The following is a 19,461-nucleotide window of genomic DNA, read 5'->3' as shown; positions in this document are numbered from 1 at the left end:
TCTGTATATCGATTCCTGTAATTGCCTTTCGGCAGGGCCCATGCAAGGGCCAATCCCTGACAGCATCCTAAGACTCCCCGCCGCAAACATTACCTCAAGTCCCGTTAGGTGTTGACATGGGTCTTGAGGGCTCCCAAAGGCCCCTGGGGCCATTCGAGAATCTGTTTCTCCCCTTTTCCAAACCATTTACCTTTCTTAAAAAAGGAACTTCAGAGCCATTCCCAAGCTCTTAGGTTGCTTTGAAATACAGCTCATCCTTCCTTTTGCAAAGGGTAATTGTGGAGGAGAGACCAATAGAATACTCTAGAAACACAAAACAGAATTTCTCTGACAGAACAAAGATTTTTCTAGTCAAAACCAAAAGATGGGACTGAGGCCTTTAATCCCAGTCCTTTCTCAGAGCAGCCCCAATATTATTTGGGATGCATACTCTTGTCAGCAGACTGGCGGTCTCTCCCAAGATCCGGTGTTCTCGGAAGCACTCTTTTGATTATCACCCGTACCTCACAGTGCCTTCTCTGGTGCTCACCATGGGTGATGCTATTCTCATCATCCTGCCTGAACCCCACTTCCTAACAGTTTCTCCCTGGGCTCCTCACTCACAGGCTCTATCAGCATGAATACAGGGCACGCAGACTAGTTTCCAGGTTAGCCTAGGCAAAGCTTAATTACGAAGATAACCCTGCTGCAGAAAACAATCACGTAATGCATTCTCGAACGAAACAGGAGTAACTGTGGATTATCTGTGCCCTAGCTTCCTTTCGTGCAATATTGGAGAGTTTATGTCTTGTTGTTTTTGGATAATCTCCCATCCAAGAATGGCACCAAGCTCGGCCCTATTTATTTTACCACCTCACCCAGTAATTGTAGCAAAAGTTAAACTTTAAGCACTATTAGCCTGTCTTGAACTCAGATACCAATGGCAGATAATTCGTGGGGCTGCCTTGAAGGGAAGTGAGTGAACACTGCAGCGTGACCAGTACGCCGCTCGTTTTTCCATCCAAATATCGAGCTGATTCATTTGATGTGTTGTGAAGGAGGTACGGATTCCTCCATCTCATACGTTTGAATGCTTCCTGGCAGGAACGTTCCTAATGAAAAGCTCCTCATCAAGGCAGAGAAGGACTGAAGTCTTCCTGGGCCTTGATGATCTCTGGGTGTGGTTTCACTCTGTTCCCACAGACGTGGGCAACCTTCCGTGCATCTGAGGAATGGCGTGACATTGCAGGTTGAAGTTGGGTGAATCAATCCCAGCTACCCTGCAAGAACAAGCAGTGTGCTGACCCAGTGAGGCACACAGGATTAGTGAAGAATGAAAGCGCATTCGGGAACGTTGTTAGCCCTCAAGTTTGGCTAAGAGCAGAAGTTGGCAAACTATGGCATTTGGGCCAGATCTGGCCCTCAGCCTGTTTTTTATGACTCTGAGCTCAGAATGGTTTTTATATTTTTAAAAAGTTGTAAACAAGAAGAAGAATGTGCAACAGAGACAGAATGTGGCCCACAAAGTCTATGTATTTACTATCTAGCCCTTTACAGAAAAAGTTTGCCAACCCCTGGCTCAGATTGTTTCACTCTTTTGGAGAACATGGACTCTCCAAGTCCTGAGGTTCCAAAACTCCATGATTCTTTGATGAAATAGTCTTGGTCCAGGTCTTACCTGAATAGCCTACCAGATGCATAATTCCAGCAGGAGCTTCCAGTTGTGTTTAAGATCTAAGAGTATTTTCAACGCATCCTGGGGGCAAAGAGATTAGGAAAGTATTAGATTTTCGTTTTTAATACTTTTTCCCTGATTTTCTTCTTGTTGAATTTTATTTGTTCATTTGTTTTGTCTGTTTAAACTTGGAGTCGCTCTTTGAAACGTGTGCAGAGTTCGGGAGGGAAGGAACATTTACTCCATCACCACAAGTAACATGACAATCATTGTGTTTCGTGACACATATACCACCAAGACTTCCAAACATGAGCAAATAAACTAGCCATTTTAATCATATTTGGTGAACCAAATTTCAGCGCCAGAAAATAATTTTGACAGTGTCATAGAGTGTATTATAATGACATTTGCCATTCTGTTCCCGGCAAGCTAGTTAAGTACCTCCTTTTCTGGGGCTATGGGAGAGATGGTTTTATTTCTCTTGATATCTCTACACTGAGTTACCAATGGAATGTTTATACAGTTTAAAAAGCATACACACATTATTAGCAGGTCAAGTAGATGTTAAGACATTCCTTTTTATTCCTGAAAGTCACAATTAGTCAAAATGTACCATCCAAGCACCTTTCTTTCTTTCTTTTTTTTTTTAAAGATTTTATTTATTTATTGGACAGAGAGAGAGAGATAGCGAAAGCAGGAACAGAAGCAAGGGGAGTGGGAGAGGGAGAAGCAGGCTTCCGCCTGAGCAGGGAGCCCAATACGGGGCTCGATCTCAGGACCCTGGGATCATGACCTGAGCCGAAGGCAGACGCTTAACGACTGAGCCACCCAGGTGCCCCCAAGCACATTGCTTGATCATCACTTGATGTTTTTTATCAACACATACATTATCAACATCTTAGAGGTGTAGAAATTTTATTGTGCATTCTGTCTTTTCTAAATAGCCTCTTTTAAGAGAGAAAGACTCAGTTTAGGTGAGGAAACAAAGCAAGCACTCAGGGAGTGCCTCAGCCCTTCCTCCAGGCTGCTGTCAGAGAAGCCCACGGGAGGGGTGATAGCCTGCTGCCTCCCCAGCCCCTCACTGCCCATGCTACGGACCAAAGTCCACCTCCCCTGATGCTTTTTCTTGGAGCTCCACTCTCTGTTCAAGGTAGATCCTTAGCCTTCCTCCTGGCACTTTCCACGTGACTTTTCATTCTTTTTACTACGCTTCCTCCAATGGGGCCATGTCCACCATGTCCTCTCTGGTGGTTCCTCTACCGGCATTTCTACGGACTGGTACGGCCCCGGAGGATGCCAGGCGGGTTCCCTTGGAAGTTTTCCTGCCACAAGCTCAATGTATGTCCCTGCCGCAGCGACAGACGGGGAGACATGCTTTCCTTTTGCCACTTTTTCTAATTATCCCTGCAGCTCATTCAGTCTGGCTGGGAGCAACCTGGGGGCCGTTGTGTGGGTCTCCCTCCCACTCTGTCCCCACCCCCGCCCCTGGCACATTAACATGACATTGCGTGGTGTGCACAGAACGGGAGCAGCTTCCACCAGCTGAAACCTCTGATCCCAAACCCACCAGAGAGTTTGGCTTTTGGATTTTGGCAAGAAGGCCTGTTGCCCATCAGGTCAGCATGAATAAAGATTTCTTTCTTCCTTTCTTTTTTAAAGTCAAGCACCAACTGACACTGCCCCCCTACCCCCCCACCAAGCTCCCTTTCTCAAGACAATTTAACCCCTTCTCCCAAGTACATTTTTTTTTCTGAATGCATGGGATTTTGTTTTATTCTTTTCCTGTGAGACAACCAAGAAATCTACTATATGTAGAATCTGAAAGCCAAATCAATTCTAAGCCATCTTATCATTTTTAAAGTATGTTTATCCAGCTTTGCAGTAGGAACAAGCAGACTGTTTGAAGGCCACATACTTTTCAAACCTTGGTTGCAACACGTTTGCCCCGTTTTGAAACTGTCTTTATCTAGCCGAGAAAACGAAAATCTATTTGACAAAGTGGCACTCTGGCCAGTTTATCTTGCAATATGGCTTTAGCTCACTGAGTCTATTGATTTCCTTAAATTAATGTTTACAGAATGCTACTGAATTTTGCTCAACAGAACATTGTTCTTTTGAAGGTTTGTAAAAAAAAAAAAAAATGATACAGACTGTTATCGCCATGTGTTCCTTTGCTTAGAGGAAACATGGGTTTTTTTTGTTTTTGTTTTATTGTGTTTTTTGTTTTGTTTTGGTTTGGTTTGGGGGGTTTTTTTTTTGTTTTTTTGTGTGTGTGTTTTTTTTTGTTTGTTTTGTTTTTAAGGACAGCCTTGAACTATAGCCACTTCCTATAAGCATTTACTCTTCATGTATTTAAGTAGCAAAACATGTTACTAGGGCATTGAGCCTGCTCTTAGGCCTAAAACTGCATGCTGATCCAGTCCTGTACGGTCCCTGAAAGCTGAATGCCACTTGGAGCATCAGAGTGAAAGAGTCTTTAGTCCACTTGCTGCCACAGAATCTTCCTCTGCCTCCCTTGGTATAACCTGGCAGGCGTGGGCAAGTGGCTTTGCAACCAGTGCTCCCCAGATAACGCCAGGCCTTCCAAACGTAGGTGTGAGCATCCTAATAAAATTTAAATGCCATGTAGCCATTTGGTAGGAACTCTAAATATAATACCTCGTTCTTTGACCGTGGCACTCAGCGATTAATATACAAAACCTAATCTCTAGTGACGATTTTAAAACTGGACTTCCCAGGGAAGCCCCCGTGGCCCTTTAGGCCTGACAGGGATTCAGATGACAATCACGAAGTGACTGAAGTAAAACTTAGGAAATACAAAGCAACTTTCTCAACTTGTTGACTCAGCCAATAAAATTGCTCAAGCAAACATACTCAAAGCATCTCTCAAAATACTGCCTTGTACACATTTACCTATCACAGTGAAAACTTCCCAGGAATTGGACTCTTCTTTAAAGGTTCAAAGCATCACCTTACATTCGGGGGATATCTTATGCTTCCCAAAGCCCACTGCTGTTCGCTTTCCCACCTGATCCTTCTTCCCCGCAGCGACGGGTTGGCGGGACACAATCCCACAATGCACTTCGCGCAGCATCCGGCGCCAGGTCTTCCTTCCGGGCCGGTCAGTCCCCGGGTCGGCACGTAGGGTAAGCGCGTGCCTGGCTGCAAGGGAGACCCTTCGTGACAGCATCTTGTAACCATGTTTGATAGCTCCAGGTTTCCTCCTCTGCCTCTGACAGGAAAATTCAGTGAGAATGAGACAGTGGAGGGGAGCAGCAATATCGTATCTGTCCTTGCCTGTTCATCTGATAATCTCTTTGAGCAGTTACTAAAGCATCTGAGTTTATCCATTTAAGTCCACTGTGTCTGCAGTGTAAGTCCCCAGCTTGTGCCACTGCTGTCAGGAGCTCTGTCTCTCCTTGATCAATATTTACTTAACAAACAGCAGGGATGGGAGAGTTTGTTTAGAGGAATCATGTGCGCACCAGGGTGAGTGAATGCTCGGGAAAGTACTTCAACTTTGTCTCCTTCCCTAGGACCTTTGTGTGCATGTGTGCGCGCGCGCGCGTGCGCGTGCGGAGGCCCTTTCTCTTTTTAGCTTCTCCAAAGACACTTAGAAGTCATCTAGAAAATGCCTCGTAATATGTGATTAGTGCATTGTTTACACTCTAAGAGAACTCATGATGTAAATTCAGTTTCGAAAGTCCCAAGTTCGATTTTCCTTTTATGCTCCTACACAGGTTAAACATTTTGGAAAGACTCTTGGGATGAACGAGATGCACAAGCATCTTCCTTTGACCCCTCTCAATAAGTGGGAGGGAAGAAGATGCAGATGGAAACAATGAAAGCAGTTTGGACAAGGCAACTCTAACTATATTTCTGATGGCATTAGATTTTTTTTTTTTTCCTGAAAGCCCAAGGAGAAAAGTAGCTCTCCAGATTTTCAAAGCTGCTTACCCAGTTTTTGGAATTAGATGTGTCTAACGCTAATAATAAATACGAATACCACGCCGTTCAAGTTTAGAGAGCACTATTCTTTCAACTTCACCGAAATAATTGCTTGAAGGCTCAAGTCAGTGTCTCCAATACAGTTGACTTGGAGGCATCTGGGTCTAGTTTGAGGGGTTTTGTTTCTGTGTGGGTAGAGGCTGGGGGAGGCTGGGGGAGTTATTTATTTATTTGATTTTGTGAATTGGAGTTGTAAAGCCATCTGAAATATTCATGCAGAATTGTCTGAGAAGCCCGTTTCTGTTTTATTTACTGCACAGTAGAACAGCCACAGTGGATTAGTTCTACAATACCCGTAACAAAAGCCCAACAGCTGATGCATGTGATGTTAGGAGGTGACAAAACAGTTAAAGTATGCTGCTGGCTACAGGCAAGCAGTCAGCAGATGCAGACAAAAGGGTTTGTGACAAGAATAACTCTCTCTCCAAGGCGAGCAGTGAAGAGTATCCAAAATACCAGTACCCTTTTCTCCTTGACATTGTCTTCTTACAGTCAGCATTTTATTGCCCTTTTATAGTATTAAAAAAAAAAAAAGTGGAGAAGGAAGAAGAAACAAAACCCACACACAAACTAATTCACCAAAATACTAGCCACGATATTACTTTTCCATCCGTTAAATACTCCTGCCCATACACAGGTTCCCTTTTACATTTCTCCTTCAAAGTAAGTTTGAAAAAAAAAAAATAGTTTAAAAGATGAACTGAATAGATGATCTCCCTTGATAAGATTGTAATCTATTGATAACCTTGATAAGCCATTTGAGCCTTTGGTTATTGGGGAGGGGCTGGGGAGAGAGCATTATGCCTGGTTTGTTTTCTCTCCATTTCAGCAAAGATCATTTCACTGATAAAATTAGGCCAGTGGACAAAATTTTTAAGGGGGATTGAGGATGGAGAGGTATCCATGGGAAACTGTGCAAGGGGCCAGGTTTAGGTCTCCTGCAAAAGGCCAAGGGATGAGCTTGTGGATATTTCAGAGGTGTGAAAAATCAGCTTCTCTGTCTCCAGAAAATAGGAGAGGCTGTCTTCTTTTTAACCTTTGTAATTCCCCTTCTATTCTCTGTGACATTCATTCAGCTGCCAAGAGCGTTTGGCAAGGTTTGGGCCAGCGAGCACACTTCCAGTGACCACTAACCTTGGTATGTCCTGACACTTATGATGAGTGTCTGCAGGACACAGAAGGCAGGCAGCCTGCTACGTCAGGCTTTTATTATGTACTGCAGAGGCTAGGGACAGTCAGTTTAATAAAACAAATCATCCTTGAAGGTAAAGCAACTGGGAAGAGGAGGAGGAAGACAGGGGGAAAATGTGTCTTTGCCACTCATTCTGAGGGAAAAAAAAAAAAGAACAGCAAAACAGCCCCCCACCCAACATACTGTGCGTGTGCGTGTGTGCACGTGTATTCGTGTGTGCTTGCGCACTCGCACAACCCAGCCACAGCTGGAGCAGACTGGAAAACATCCTCCCGATTTCCCCATTTCATCAAAGCCCATAAGGCCCTTGCTTGCTCTGAGGAGACTCAAGTACGAACGATTGTGATGAAATTGGTAGATGCTGATAGCCAGCCCCCTTCAAATTCATGAGTGCATTCAAGTACCTCGTCGCAATTATATTCTCCTCCAAATATCAAGGCAAGGGGAGGCAAGACCATTTGGGGTGAGGTTCCTATATTGGGATGCCTTTTTATCAAGCAAAGTTTCCATTCTCCTCTCCTGAAGAACACTCAGCACAGCAGCTCCCACAATAGCTTCAGAGTTCCAGCCAGAGACTTTGGAAGCCTTTTGTTTTTTCCCTGTGGCATGTCCAAAGGCATGGCCTTCCCTCCCCCCCTCCCAGCAGCCTGCATTGTCTTGCATTCCAGGGACTTGATTGACTGTTGCCACCTGATGCTGAGGAGATACTCTGGGGTTCATTCTGCAGATTGTTGGGTTCTATTAAAAGAAACCTAGATAAGGGATTACTTGTCACTAAGGGATTTTCTGCAGATGTTTATTAGTGATTGGAAATCCATTAGGTGTGAAGAGGTACAGAAAAATATGGGCAACATCATTCTTGTAAACCCAAATTCTAAGACAGCCCCCCCCCCAAAAACAGAAAGGACCCCCTTTTACTCTGTTAAATGCAGTTGGGGAAAGTTTTAAAGCAGAAGGGGGTAAGGGTCTCTTTTCTCATCGGTGATATTTCTACCTGTGGATGGAATTCCTTGGCACTCTCTCAAAAGATCAGTTGCTACTCATCAGTTTACCGCTCTGGAGCCACCAAAAAAGATTAATTGCTCAAGCATTAGAGGATCTCATTATCAATTGCTTTAAACCAGCCCAGTCTGTTGTATGAGTTTTGCCTCAAAGTAAGCCCTAAATTAGCAAACCATTTCATTTGTTCAAAAAGAATTTATCCCTTCTCAAACATAAACCAATATCCTAAGTTTCCTCCTGGGAATCCTTTGTACCATTCACATTTATTTTGAAGTTACTAGCTCTTCTGTGGTTTTTCTCAGTCACAGATCCACAGCTTGTCAAGGTTTTGATGCCCCATATAAATAGAAATTACTGAAAATGCATTAAAAGAGAGAGAGCATGGTTTAATGATAAGACACCTGGACATGTTATTTCACATGAGTCTCTTGTTCTCATAATTTATTCATCTTATAGAGTCTCATAGTTTCTTCATCTATAAAATGACTTTTGAGGTCTATTCCAACTCTTTAAATGCTATCTTTTTTTAGCATTATTTAATTTTTTTTTTTTTTTTTTAAGTATCGAGGGAGAAGGTAAGTGTGACTCCAGAGCAGTATGGAGTAAAGCAGAAGGCAAGCTCTCATTATGAAAGCCTATGCAAAAAAAACTTTGTTAAGCATTGTGGGGGATACACAGAATAGAAACCGTGGCTCTTTATCTAAAGACATCTTGGGGCAAATTCATTACAACTAGATAGAAGTAGGTGAAAAATTAAACAACACAAAACACAAATACAAAAGATGGTGAAGGATAGCCCAAGATTACCGCCATAAGAAATGAATGTTTAAAACGAGGTAAAACCCACTAAAAACCATTAACAAGAATGGCAGATAATAATAGGGTGGGAGCTACACACCCCCCCCCCAAGAGAAGTTACTTTGATTTGCCCTCAGGCACACCCTAGAACTACCCTTCCTCCCTCCTCTATTGCTGATGCTGTTCTAGATGCATCTCTCCTCTGATGATCTCAACCAATATGATCTCTGCTCCCTTGGCCCCTGGTACTCCAGACCTCCCGTGGGGCCCTTGGTGTGGAGGAGCTCCCAGTCTTCTCTGACTTCCTCTGGAGCAGCCACCATACCCTGTGTCCCGCACAGCTCTCTGCCATGCCCTGCTGCGTGCCCTGCTGCGTCCCTAAGTGTTCAAGAAACATACATCTTTGTCATGCCTCTGTTGCCAATGGCCGGGAAAACCACACTTCTTGAAATGTTTATTTCAATAAATGCCTATGATTATGTTTCTGTAGCATTTGGCTGACAGCTCCCAAACCAAGTAGTTAGAGCTGATCGTTGTACCGCCTCGCTGTTCTCCAGCCAGATTCCCTCTCTCAGTAATGCCCATCTGATAAAACGTGAAGGATTATCTTTGAGGGAAGAAGGGAGAGAACTCAAAGAGGCTGCTTAATGACTTTTTATTTGGTGTGAGGTGAGTGAGAGAGCTAATCTCTCCTCCAGGCTCCTCCTATCCCACAAATACTCACGTATCTGCAGGAATTTTAGGGAGAAATCACCAACGTTCCTTAGAAAATCCAGATGAATTCTCATCAGGGAATGGCCTTTGGGGTGTATGGGTTTGCACATCCATGGGGGACAAGGGGTGTTTGGATGATTTTGGAGAGCTATGCCCTGAGAGACTGGCTGGGGTGTATGTCTTTGGAAGGGGCTCCTCAAAATTTTCTCTTTTTCTAGACTCTCATAGGCCCCAGATGGAGTCCTTTCTTTATCTGGGGAATTACTAATTTTCTTTACAAAAGACAAGTGACTTACCATTGGAAGGAGTGAACCTCTTTGTCCAATTTTAAATGTATAAAACAGGGATGCCTGGTGATCATTTTAGTTTTCCTTAATAGTTACTGTCATTATAAAATGGTCCATTGCACAAATTGAGAAAGAGTGGGAGAAAGAGATCAAATCTATTCGACATGACAATACCTCCCTTTTACTTGGTAAAGTGGCATATGTGAACTGAGATGAAAATCTTTCACCTCTTCTGTATGTGTAGACAGATCTATCTACACATACAACTACAGTGCATTTACTTCCTCATATGTCTGCACTTACTATAAAAATAAAACATTACTAATGCAGAAGTAACCCACTAAAAGAAATCTACTGAGGGTCCATGTATACTTGGAAAATTAAGAGTTTGTGGAATGGCTCTGCAAATCCTTTATCTTGGTGTGCGGAACAGAAGCCACGCTTCACCTTGAGTAACTGACAAAGAATACTAAGTAAGTACATCAACAGCTACCCCTCTCCCTGGACAAGACGTTGGACTATTAAGTAAACAATTAAGAACACACGCACATATTAACTGTTGTGGAAGAAAAGGATAAACAATTAGGGGTTCTAAAAAGAATATTTGGAGGGGCGCCTGGGTGGCTTAGTTGGTTTAGCGTCTGACTCTTGATTTCAGCTCAGGTAGTGATCTCAGGGGCGTGAGATCAAGCCCTGTGTCAGGCTCTGCGCTCAGCATGGAGTCTGCATGTCCGTCTTCAACTGCTGCTCCTTCCCATCCCCCACCCCCCACGCCCACTCATGCTGTGCTCTCCCTCTGTCTTTCTCTCTCAGTCTCTCTAAAATAAATAAATAAATAAAATCTTTTAAAACATAAAAATAATTAAAAAATAAAAAGAATATTTGGAGGATATTTGTCTTAGAATGTAAGGACTTTGAAAAATTCCCTTGATCTCTCTGAGCCTCAGTTTTCTCCACAGTAGAAAGGGGACAATGACACCTTATAGAGATGTTGGGAGAATTGAATGGCATGATTCACGGTCTGTACATAACAGAGCGCCTGACACATAATAAGCTCTCCAGAAATGTTAGTTTTCGTTATTGCTATCAGCTGCATGAATCACTCTCGTGGAGCAATTCTAATCTCAGAGTAAAATAATTTCCAATGTAGAATTTTAGGACTCAGTACAGATTTTGTATTTTGGGACTCAGTGTTAATGTCATTATCTTATCCCTGTCTGTATGTAGAGCACTTTATGGTGCATACTACTCTCATATACAATTTAGCATTTGGGTCAACAATCCTCTGCTGCTATGAGCAGGAAACAGACTTTAGGTTTTCTTCATTTACAGGGGGTTTCATTGATTTCAAAAGCCAATGATCTCTTATTCTACTTTTGAGAACACACTTTGTTTTCACAGTGGAAATCAAAAGGAAATAGGATTCAAATTCTGAAAGATTAGCTGGAGACTTGCACCTGGAATACACCTGTTTAATGAAGTGGGGAATCCCAACAGTGTGTCCGCTTTTCTCACCCGAATATTCAGAAGGGAATCCTGGTTTTTCAGTATGTCTGCGTGTATCCTTTGCACAAGTCCCTTTCTAAAACTTCACAAAGCTGTCCACCCCACATTACAATGCTACTATATATAACGACTTCACATAAGAGAATAGAGGCCGGCCATTTTTAGCAAATGCAGGTGCCACGTAAGCCCCTTTCTGAAAGAAAGAACTTAGCTCAATTTCCTTTGAAGAACTGGAGACTTGAAACTGAAAACTTTATTAATGCCATTGCCTCCTTGTATCAGCAGGTTCCAGAGAGATTCCTGGAAGTTGCGCAGATCACATTACGAGAGTTTTTCAATGCCATTATCGCAGGCAAAGATGTTGATCCTTCCTGGAAGAAGGCCATATACAAGGTCATCTGCAAGCTGGATAGTGAAGTCCCTGAGATTTTCAAATCCCCGAACTGCCTACAAGAGCTGCTTCATGAGTAGAAATTTCAACAACTCTTTTCGAATGTATGAATAGTAGCAGTCCCCTTTGGATGTCCAAGTTGTACGTGTCTAGATTTTGATTTCCTATGGATGTGTATGGGAGGCATGGATATGTTTTGAAATCAGCTGGTAGCTCCTCCTCATCATCTTTCGCTCCTTTTCTCTTGTTTTCCATTGCAAGGGGATGGTTATTTTCCTTCGGTCTTTAGTTTACTTTTGCCCGAGGCCCTTAACATTTGGAGACTTTCAAATAGGGTTAATTTTCAGGGAAAAAGAATGTTGACGTGTGGAAAATCTCTATTCACAAGGAAAGGCATTTTAAAGATGCTTCTGCTTGATCGATGGTTTATCGCAAATGGCAGTTGGCAGAGGGAGACCCGGGACACGGCGCCGTTCCACAGACGGTGACGTGTCTCTTGTTTTTACTGCTAAGAAGGCCAGAAAACTCAATGAAACCACTACGTAAACTTAAATATTTTGTTTGGTTTGAACTCCGTTAAGTCGCTTTGTGTTCCGTGTTTAAAAATAATGCCAGTGGCAGATGGACAGCTCACTTCTCAAAAGTTACCCCAAAAGGCCAAATTCCAAAAAGAAAAATAGTCACTGTCAAGCCTTTCCGTAAGAGAAACGGCAAGTAGCCCAAACGAGTGTACCCGTTTCTTACGGAGGCAAAGCAATTCTACACAAAACTGACTCTTTCGAGATGAGGCTGGAAAATTCGTACCCGCTCTTCAAATTACCTCTCTAGATTTTACAATCGGTTCTTCGTAATAAGTGAGTATAGATCATTTTTCGTAGAGAAAAACCCCTTTCACATCATTTTCTATTATCTTATTTCGGGTATTAAAAGGCACATACGTTTCAAATGTACTCTTTGCTCAACTCTGTTTATATGCTTCAACGAGTTATTATGTCTGTTTAATATTTAACACTTTTTTTTTTTCAAAAAAAAACCCCACTATTTTCTGAATACCTTTCTCTAGTAAGGAATAAAGGACATCCCAAGTTGACCATAAAATTCCTGCCTACATTAGACTCTTGTTGACAGCAGTTAGCTGACTTGATCTTCACCTCCGAAGAGGAGCATGTGTAAGGATGACCTCTTTTCATATACGATCCCACACTACCCTGATGGATATTCAAAGTGGTGACAGTCTAATTAAGTGTTTCTTCATTTTAGGTACAGCATTTTCAAGCAACTGATAAAGTCTCTTCGAATTCAGAAGCTAGTACTGACCAAAACGTGTGAACAGTGTACAGGCAGCGTAGGAGAGGTTGGGGTTAACCCAAAAGACACAATTTCAGCACACATAAGAAAGCTGGCTGCTATTTTATGCTTTCTTCAATGGTTCTCCTCTTCCTTCTTTTCTCTTTTTCCAGTTTTTCCAAAGTGTACAGTGTCCCATACTTGCTTTTAAAAATTCATACGGCATTCACGCTTGTTTTCTCAGATGGGTTTTGTGTGCAGATGCAGTAAGAATTCCTTGTTCATCCTAATAGGCTTTTCCAGACCCCCCTCCCTCCCCTTAGGTCATTTGATCTACACTTAAAATGACACAGGAACAAACCTGGTATTTAGATTATACCAAACACAAATACCATTTTCCCTTAATTTTCATAAAAGTTACATTTGACTCTGGAGAATGCAGATTGACCCATGTGACTAACTAGCTGACCCAATCGCTGTAATTTACCATCATTTATAAATTCTGCTGATGGACAGGAATGTATGGAGGCAATTATTGTCAGCACAAAGCCTTAAAACCTGCTGACTTTAAATTAAACGGCACAGTCCTATGATGCCCTGCATCATTCAGGAGGCTAACGGGCTCTCGCAGTGTGGACAGAGTGCAGCGGCGCAGGCTGGAACACCACCGGCTTCTCTCTGCACCCCCAACCAAATGCACCGTCCAGCTTGTGCTCCCCTATGTAGCACACACAGGGCCAGCAATCCAGTTTGTTCTTGTTGCGGCTTGCTTGGGGAAAAAAAAAAGTTCGGATAATCATTACATTGGAAAAAATGCAAACAAACAAACAAAAAAATCCAATCAGCACAAAGTAGGGAAGCAATCTCAACTTGTGGTCACACTCTTTTGCCTTGCTTCACGTCAAAGAGTAGGAATTCATTGTTCACGTCATTATACCACTGGGTCTTTGCTGTTCCGTGTGATTCATATCAACATCGTGTTGCCATTTGCAAGGTAGAAGGCAAAACCATAGTGTGTTCACCTATGTAGACAGACTGCTAGTATCTTCTGATCTGGGGCAAATTCAGTAATGATTCCAGGCTCATTTGGATCTTTAGTATTATTTTCCCCTGCCTTTCTAATTTAAGTAGACAAATTCAGCAAAAGTGTGTGTTCACAACCAATGTTGATGTGCTTATCTATGATAATATCCGCTCAAGGTTCACTGAGGCATAGAAATGATTTCAGAGTAGAAACTGCATGAGGATAAACTCACCTCTTTGTTTGATCACTTTTGCTTTTAGGTGGTTTTTCCCCTTTTACGATCACAAAATCTTGTGCCTCCCAATGCATTGGAAAGTGACAAAAGCCTGTCTCTCAAAACTCCTACTTAAAAATTCTGGGTTTGGTTGGGTTTTGTTTTGTTTTGTTTTTTAATCACCATCTTTCAAATCTCAGCTCAACTCTCACCAAGTGAAAATTGGCTACTTGGGAGAAAGTTAACTTTCTATGAAGGTGGGAGGGACAGTTTACATAGGAAAAAAGAAGTCTAAAGTGCATGTTGAAATACCACATTACCACTTATTTTCTGCTAACCCTAAATTATTTTTGCATATACACTTGAGGTGATAGTCTGTGCCTAGACCTAAAATGCACCAGCGGGGGGATTTTTAAAAATCCTTCAAAATACCAGTTTTTTCCCACAAGTACAATTGTTCTTGTGCCTTCTGTGGCTTTCGATTTCATCTTTTTGACTTTATTTCCAATTACTACAGCTGCAATAAACACTAGATTTTTTTTCTGGCTGTTTGACATAACGTTGATAGCTATGCATATTTTGTGTCTTTTTAAAACAAAGCGGGAGAATACGTTTTTGAAGAAGAGAATTTTTAGAACAGTTTGATACCGCAAATTATTTTTTCTTCAATTGTTTGAGCAGCATTCAAGTTTTGAAAATTCTTGTAGAAGCCAATTTTTTGTAACGGTGGTGCAAATCTTGTGTTTTCTTAGCCTAATGAAAAGTAGTATAGAAGCAATATTTCATACCATGTGCTGTATATGTGTGTGTGGGTGTGTGAACATGAAGACACACACATATACACGCATGTAAAAATACACATATATATATGCGTGTGAAGTGGAAAGCTTACCTTTTCCTATCTAGATTTAAGGACCTATTTTAGACATTTGTTATGTTTTGTGAAAAGAATGTTCTATTTGCAACGACAAAACATTTAATTCTTACTGTATCTCTGGCTGTTTAATGAGGACGTTTCACATTAAATGGTAAAACAACGTGGAAGATGGTAGAATGTAGTAATTATTTAAGGAAATGTTCGCCCACATATTCCTGAAGTTTGCTTTGTGCCTCCGAGTATTATTTAATTCAAGTGTTTTATGTTTGCAGAATCTTTGTTGCTGTGCTAGGGATGTGGGTGAATATCATTTTTAAAAATGTTAAAAACAACAAAAAAAAAAGGCAAAACAAAAACACTAAAGCAAGAGGGGAACTTTTATAAAGCAATGTAAATATTTAACCTCATGGCTGTTGTTACGTAAGACATGAGATTTTAATAAATAACTACATTCTCACAACATCTGTTGAATTTATTAGGAACACTATAGTGACTGTGTAGACAGTTGAAAGCATTCTTGAAAATCCTGCTCTCTACTTTTAAAAGATAACAGTCTCTTTCATCAGATGTCAAGGGCAAGGGTAATGCAGTTTCTGTAAATTTATGAAATTTTTTTTCTATGTACATGAAAACACTAAGTAACCACACACGTGCGCATGTGCGCGCGCGCACACACACACACACACACACATACATACGCATACAGGTTAATACTAAGTCATAAAGCTGAAGATTTGGGGGCTTTAAAAATAGGATGTCCCCCAGAAGCAATCATAAATTCATCAAAGAAAAAGTGGTTTACAGACTCCCTGAAAGCACTGTACATGTGAGGATAGAGCAAAATCTCTTTGCCATGTATATTATAGAATATTCATTGGTGTGAATAGTACAAATGTTTTCTTCTGGTACAAACTCTGTGTTTGCAAATTACAAGAAGCATTGTTTTCAAAAAGCTCCCCTTAAAAGAATGTAACTGGTTTATATGAGTAAGCGGTTACTGCATTGCACTTAAATGTTCTGTTGAAGGAAATGCAGTTTTGTTTTCTGTAGATCTGTTGGTTGTAAACCATCTATAAAACTAAAGCTAAAATGTTCATATTCAGAGCTGGGATCAAAACTGGTATTTAACCTTTGCATCTTCTTATAATTATCCTTCTAAGAATACAACAGGATCTGGAAGCGTCTGGACTTTGAGTCTTTCAACTGAGCCCTCTCTCAAATCTGACACCCTCTAAAATGCACAAACATGAGAAGAAAAGAAAAACAGACTGGCCCGTTTTTGTGAAAATGTATTCATTCTGTGTTTTAAAAATACTCTAATCCTCCACATCGGGGGGAAAGCATTTTCAAATTGTATATTACCACTTCAAGATTAGAATTAGAAAAACATATATTTGGGGTTGGTCTCAGTGCTACCTACAAGAATCAAAGGTCATGGCTTCTCCTGATGTTGTCCCAGCCACTTCTCATATGTATATAGTATATACCGTGACAAAACACTGCCTTTATATTATTTAGCAATATGTTGTAAATAGCATTATTAAGCTCTTTTTTTGTAATAAAGACCCTTTGATTTGAATATAGTACAATAACTGAACTGATAAAGTCAATTTTTGATTTTTTTTTTTAGCTAGAGGCAATTTCAATTGTGGATTTTTGTTGTTGTCTATTGTTCTGAAGACTTTGCATAATTTATTGGTTTAATTTATCCTAATTTATTTGATGAAGGTGTACAATTTTGTATTACCAAGGATGTACTGTAATATTAATTGATATGATAAAAAAAATGAGACTCCCTGTCCATATTAAAAAGAAAATAAAAAGGTGCAGTAGACAATTGATTTTAAAGTAAAAGTACAAAAATTTAGTTTGGCAGCTACTAAATTTTAAAACAGAAAAAAGTTGTTGGGGGGGCGGGTGGGTAGGGGGTTTTACTTTGTGTGTTTTAAGCTTTTGTATACTCTCCAAACTTTTACCTTTTGCTTTGTACCACTTAAAGGATACAGTAGTCCAATTGCCTTGTGTGCCTTCCATCTTCTCTTAAACTGAATGTATGTGCAGTATATATGCAAGCTTGTGCAAAATAAAATATACATTACAAGCTCAGTGCCGTTTGGTTTTTTTTAAGCACATGACATTTAACTTTTGGCCCTGTGTCCCATTTTAGGACAACAGGCTACTTGTGACTAATATCCACTCTGGAGCTTTGCTTTCATTAAAATGCTTAATTACACAAGTCTAACATCAATGCATGCAGCTCCTAGAAATGATCTTTTTACTTCAGACTGTTGTAGCAATTGGCTACATTTCTCTTTGAAAACTCCTCTCACAGATTTAACTTTATCTAGCCCTCAAAATTTAAAAATGACAAAAGCTTTGGCTCAAAATAATGTTGTGAGCTAAATTTAATTCAACAATGGCAAACGTCTAACGGTTCTAAGAGCAAGCAGAGATGTTCCCAAAAGTCAAAGAATGGCAAATATATCACTTGAAATATGGGGAGGGAGAGCTCATATTGTTTCTACTCTGGTTGGACTCAGAACTAAGTACTAATGTAAATTTTCCAAAACCTTTCTAGAATGTTCCTTCAAACGTGACTGGCAGCATGTTTCATACAAGAACACTGGTCCTATGGCTTTTGAAAATTTCCTTTATCTCTTTTACTTTGGTTTAAAATCCTGTCTCCTTTATCCTTGAATGAGGAGCAGGAAGAATTAGCAAAAATCCCTTACCTACTTGAAATTGACTCTATTATCCATCATTCACAGCCGCACCTCCCTTTCTGGTTTCCATATTACTGTAGACGGAGTCTTCTTAATCTCAGATTTCTTTGGCTTTCACCTAAATGATGAAATTGTGTTTTGACCCTGTTCACACAAAGGTGCTTAGAATCAATGCAATATCAAAACTATTAAATAATAACAGTATTTTTTCACTTAAAGTTATTTTTCTATCAATGGCACAGATTTATATTCCAGTCTTCCTACCTTAATTTGGCAAAAGAGCATGCTACGTCTCTCTACGCCAAAAAATTTATTCCCTGATTGGAGAAAAAAGAAGACGCTCCCCCCCCCCCCTTCACCTGCTCTTGGAAGATAGAAGGCATTTGAAGTAATATAATGACTCTTCTATCTTCTTGTATTTATTTAAAACCGATGTGCTTTAAACTAGATTGGATAATCCAGGTAGCAACTAAGTCACTAAGAAGTTACAGCAGGTGGTAATGGTTTTTGATAGGCTTATTAAAAATATAACACCAAATCATTCCTTTTGTGACTCTAAATTATCCAGTGCCATTGGTCTAGAACAATATGTACTGACCCCTGATCACAGACCATGGTCCATAGATGTCTCCATGTCTGCCAGTACTCATGTTCTCCTTGAAAGTATAAGCTCTACAAACTAATAATAAAGACAATGCTGGCTTTATTCATTGTTATTGCCATCTAGCATCATAAACAATTTACAAGTTTTTCTTAAAGACTAACAGCTAAAAAGCACCCCATTTCCACAATTTACTACCTGCTAAGGTGCTAAAGTAAGGAATAGATGCTCCTGAATGAAAGTCACAGGAAAACATCAAATATTTGCCATGTATTGCCAAGTCCTGGAATCTATGAATACTCCTGTATTTTAAAAGGTATAAAATACAAGGGAAGTCTATATAAAGGAAAGAGCTAATACAGTTTTTTTTAAAAAAACTGGCTGGTATGACATGGAAAAAAAATTGTGAAAGATCACTGAAGGGGAAATAAGTGTGCTACACCCCCCTGGTCAATAATATAACCCTTTGGAGGTTATATTTAGAGGGAGGGTCAAGACACTGGTGTCAAAACTTGAAGGGTAACTTCTTTCACTAAAGGGAAAATAATCAAGAGAGCACTGCTTTGGGTGTCAGAAGACCTTCCTTTAACCAGTTCATTTCTAAAAATCTTCACTACCCAGGGAAACCTAGACAAGACACAGAGCCCCTGAGTGCCCAGAAGAATCCAAAGAAGGCGAACGGATCCTTGGGATCATGTAGCCACCCTGTTGACTTTCTCTGACAGATTACTATGTGGAAAAAAAAGATTTATTAAAATATTTTTGTTTCTCATAAGAAAGGCAATTTAAGATGCAGGACAAGGCAAGGGCAAAATTCTGAAGTTGGCCAAGTGTGACTTTGGATCCTTTTCTCTCTGCTCACGATCCATTGTCCCTTCAGTGTCTCTGCCCCTTGCCAAGCACTTGGCGCTCCTGTGCTGCCCCAGCCTCCCTCTGTCCACAGGGATGATCCATCCAGTAAAGTTAACCAGCTACCATGGTGTTTGGTGTGTTTCTCTTCCAGGGGTATGCGCGTAAAAAGTTACATGCAGCACAGGAATACATTTTACATTTTCATATGAGGTCCAAGGTCCCCTGAATGTGAGGGATGAGGGGCTGGACACCTCCCCCAGGAAACATAATGCCAGGTCTTTTGGGTGGTATCACTCATGGCTACACCTGGCCTGAACACAGTACTGTCTGT

The 19,461-nt window shown here is 40.8% G+C and overlaps 1 protein-coding gene across 1 annotated transcript in view; it reads left to right on the top strand.

The window, feature by feature from the left end:
• PROX1 (prospero homeobox 1) overlaps positions 1-16,860 on the top strand; it is a 52,122-nt gene extending 35,262 nt beyond the window's left edge. The window contains exons 6-7 of the mRNA XM_078078115.1: positions 11,447-12,721; positions 16,115-16,860. Of these exons, the coding sequence (XP_077934241.1) occupies positions 11,447-11,632 (186 nt within the window). The 3' untranslated portion in view covers positions 11,633-12,721; positions 16,115-16,860. The remainder of the gene's footprint in view (positions 1-11,446; positions 12,722-16,114) is intronic.
• Positions 16,861-19,461: the final 2,601 nt, after the last annotated feature.

This window comes from Halichoerus grypus, chromosome 7 (assembly GCF_964656455.1).
Source record: "Halichoerus grypus chromosome 7, mHalGry1.hap1.1, whole genome shotgun sequence".
Classification (NCBI taxonomy): domain Eukaryota; kingdom Metazoa; phylum Chordata; class Mammalia; order Carnivora; family Phocidae; genus Halichoerus; species Halichoerus grypus.
This window is presented reverse-complemented; position numbering and strand designations above follow the sequence as displayed.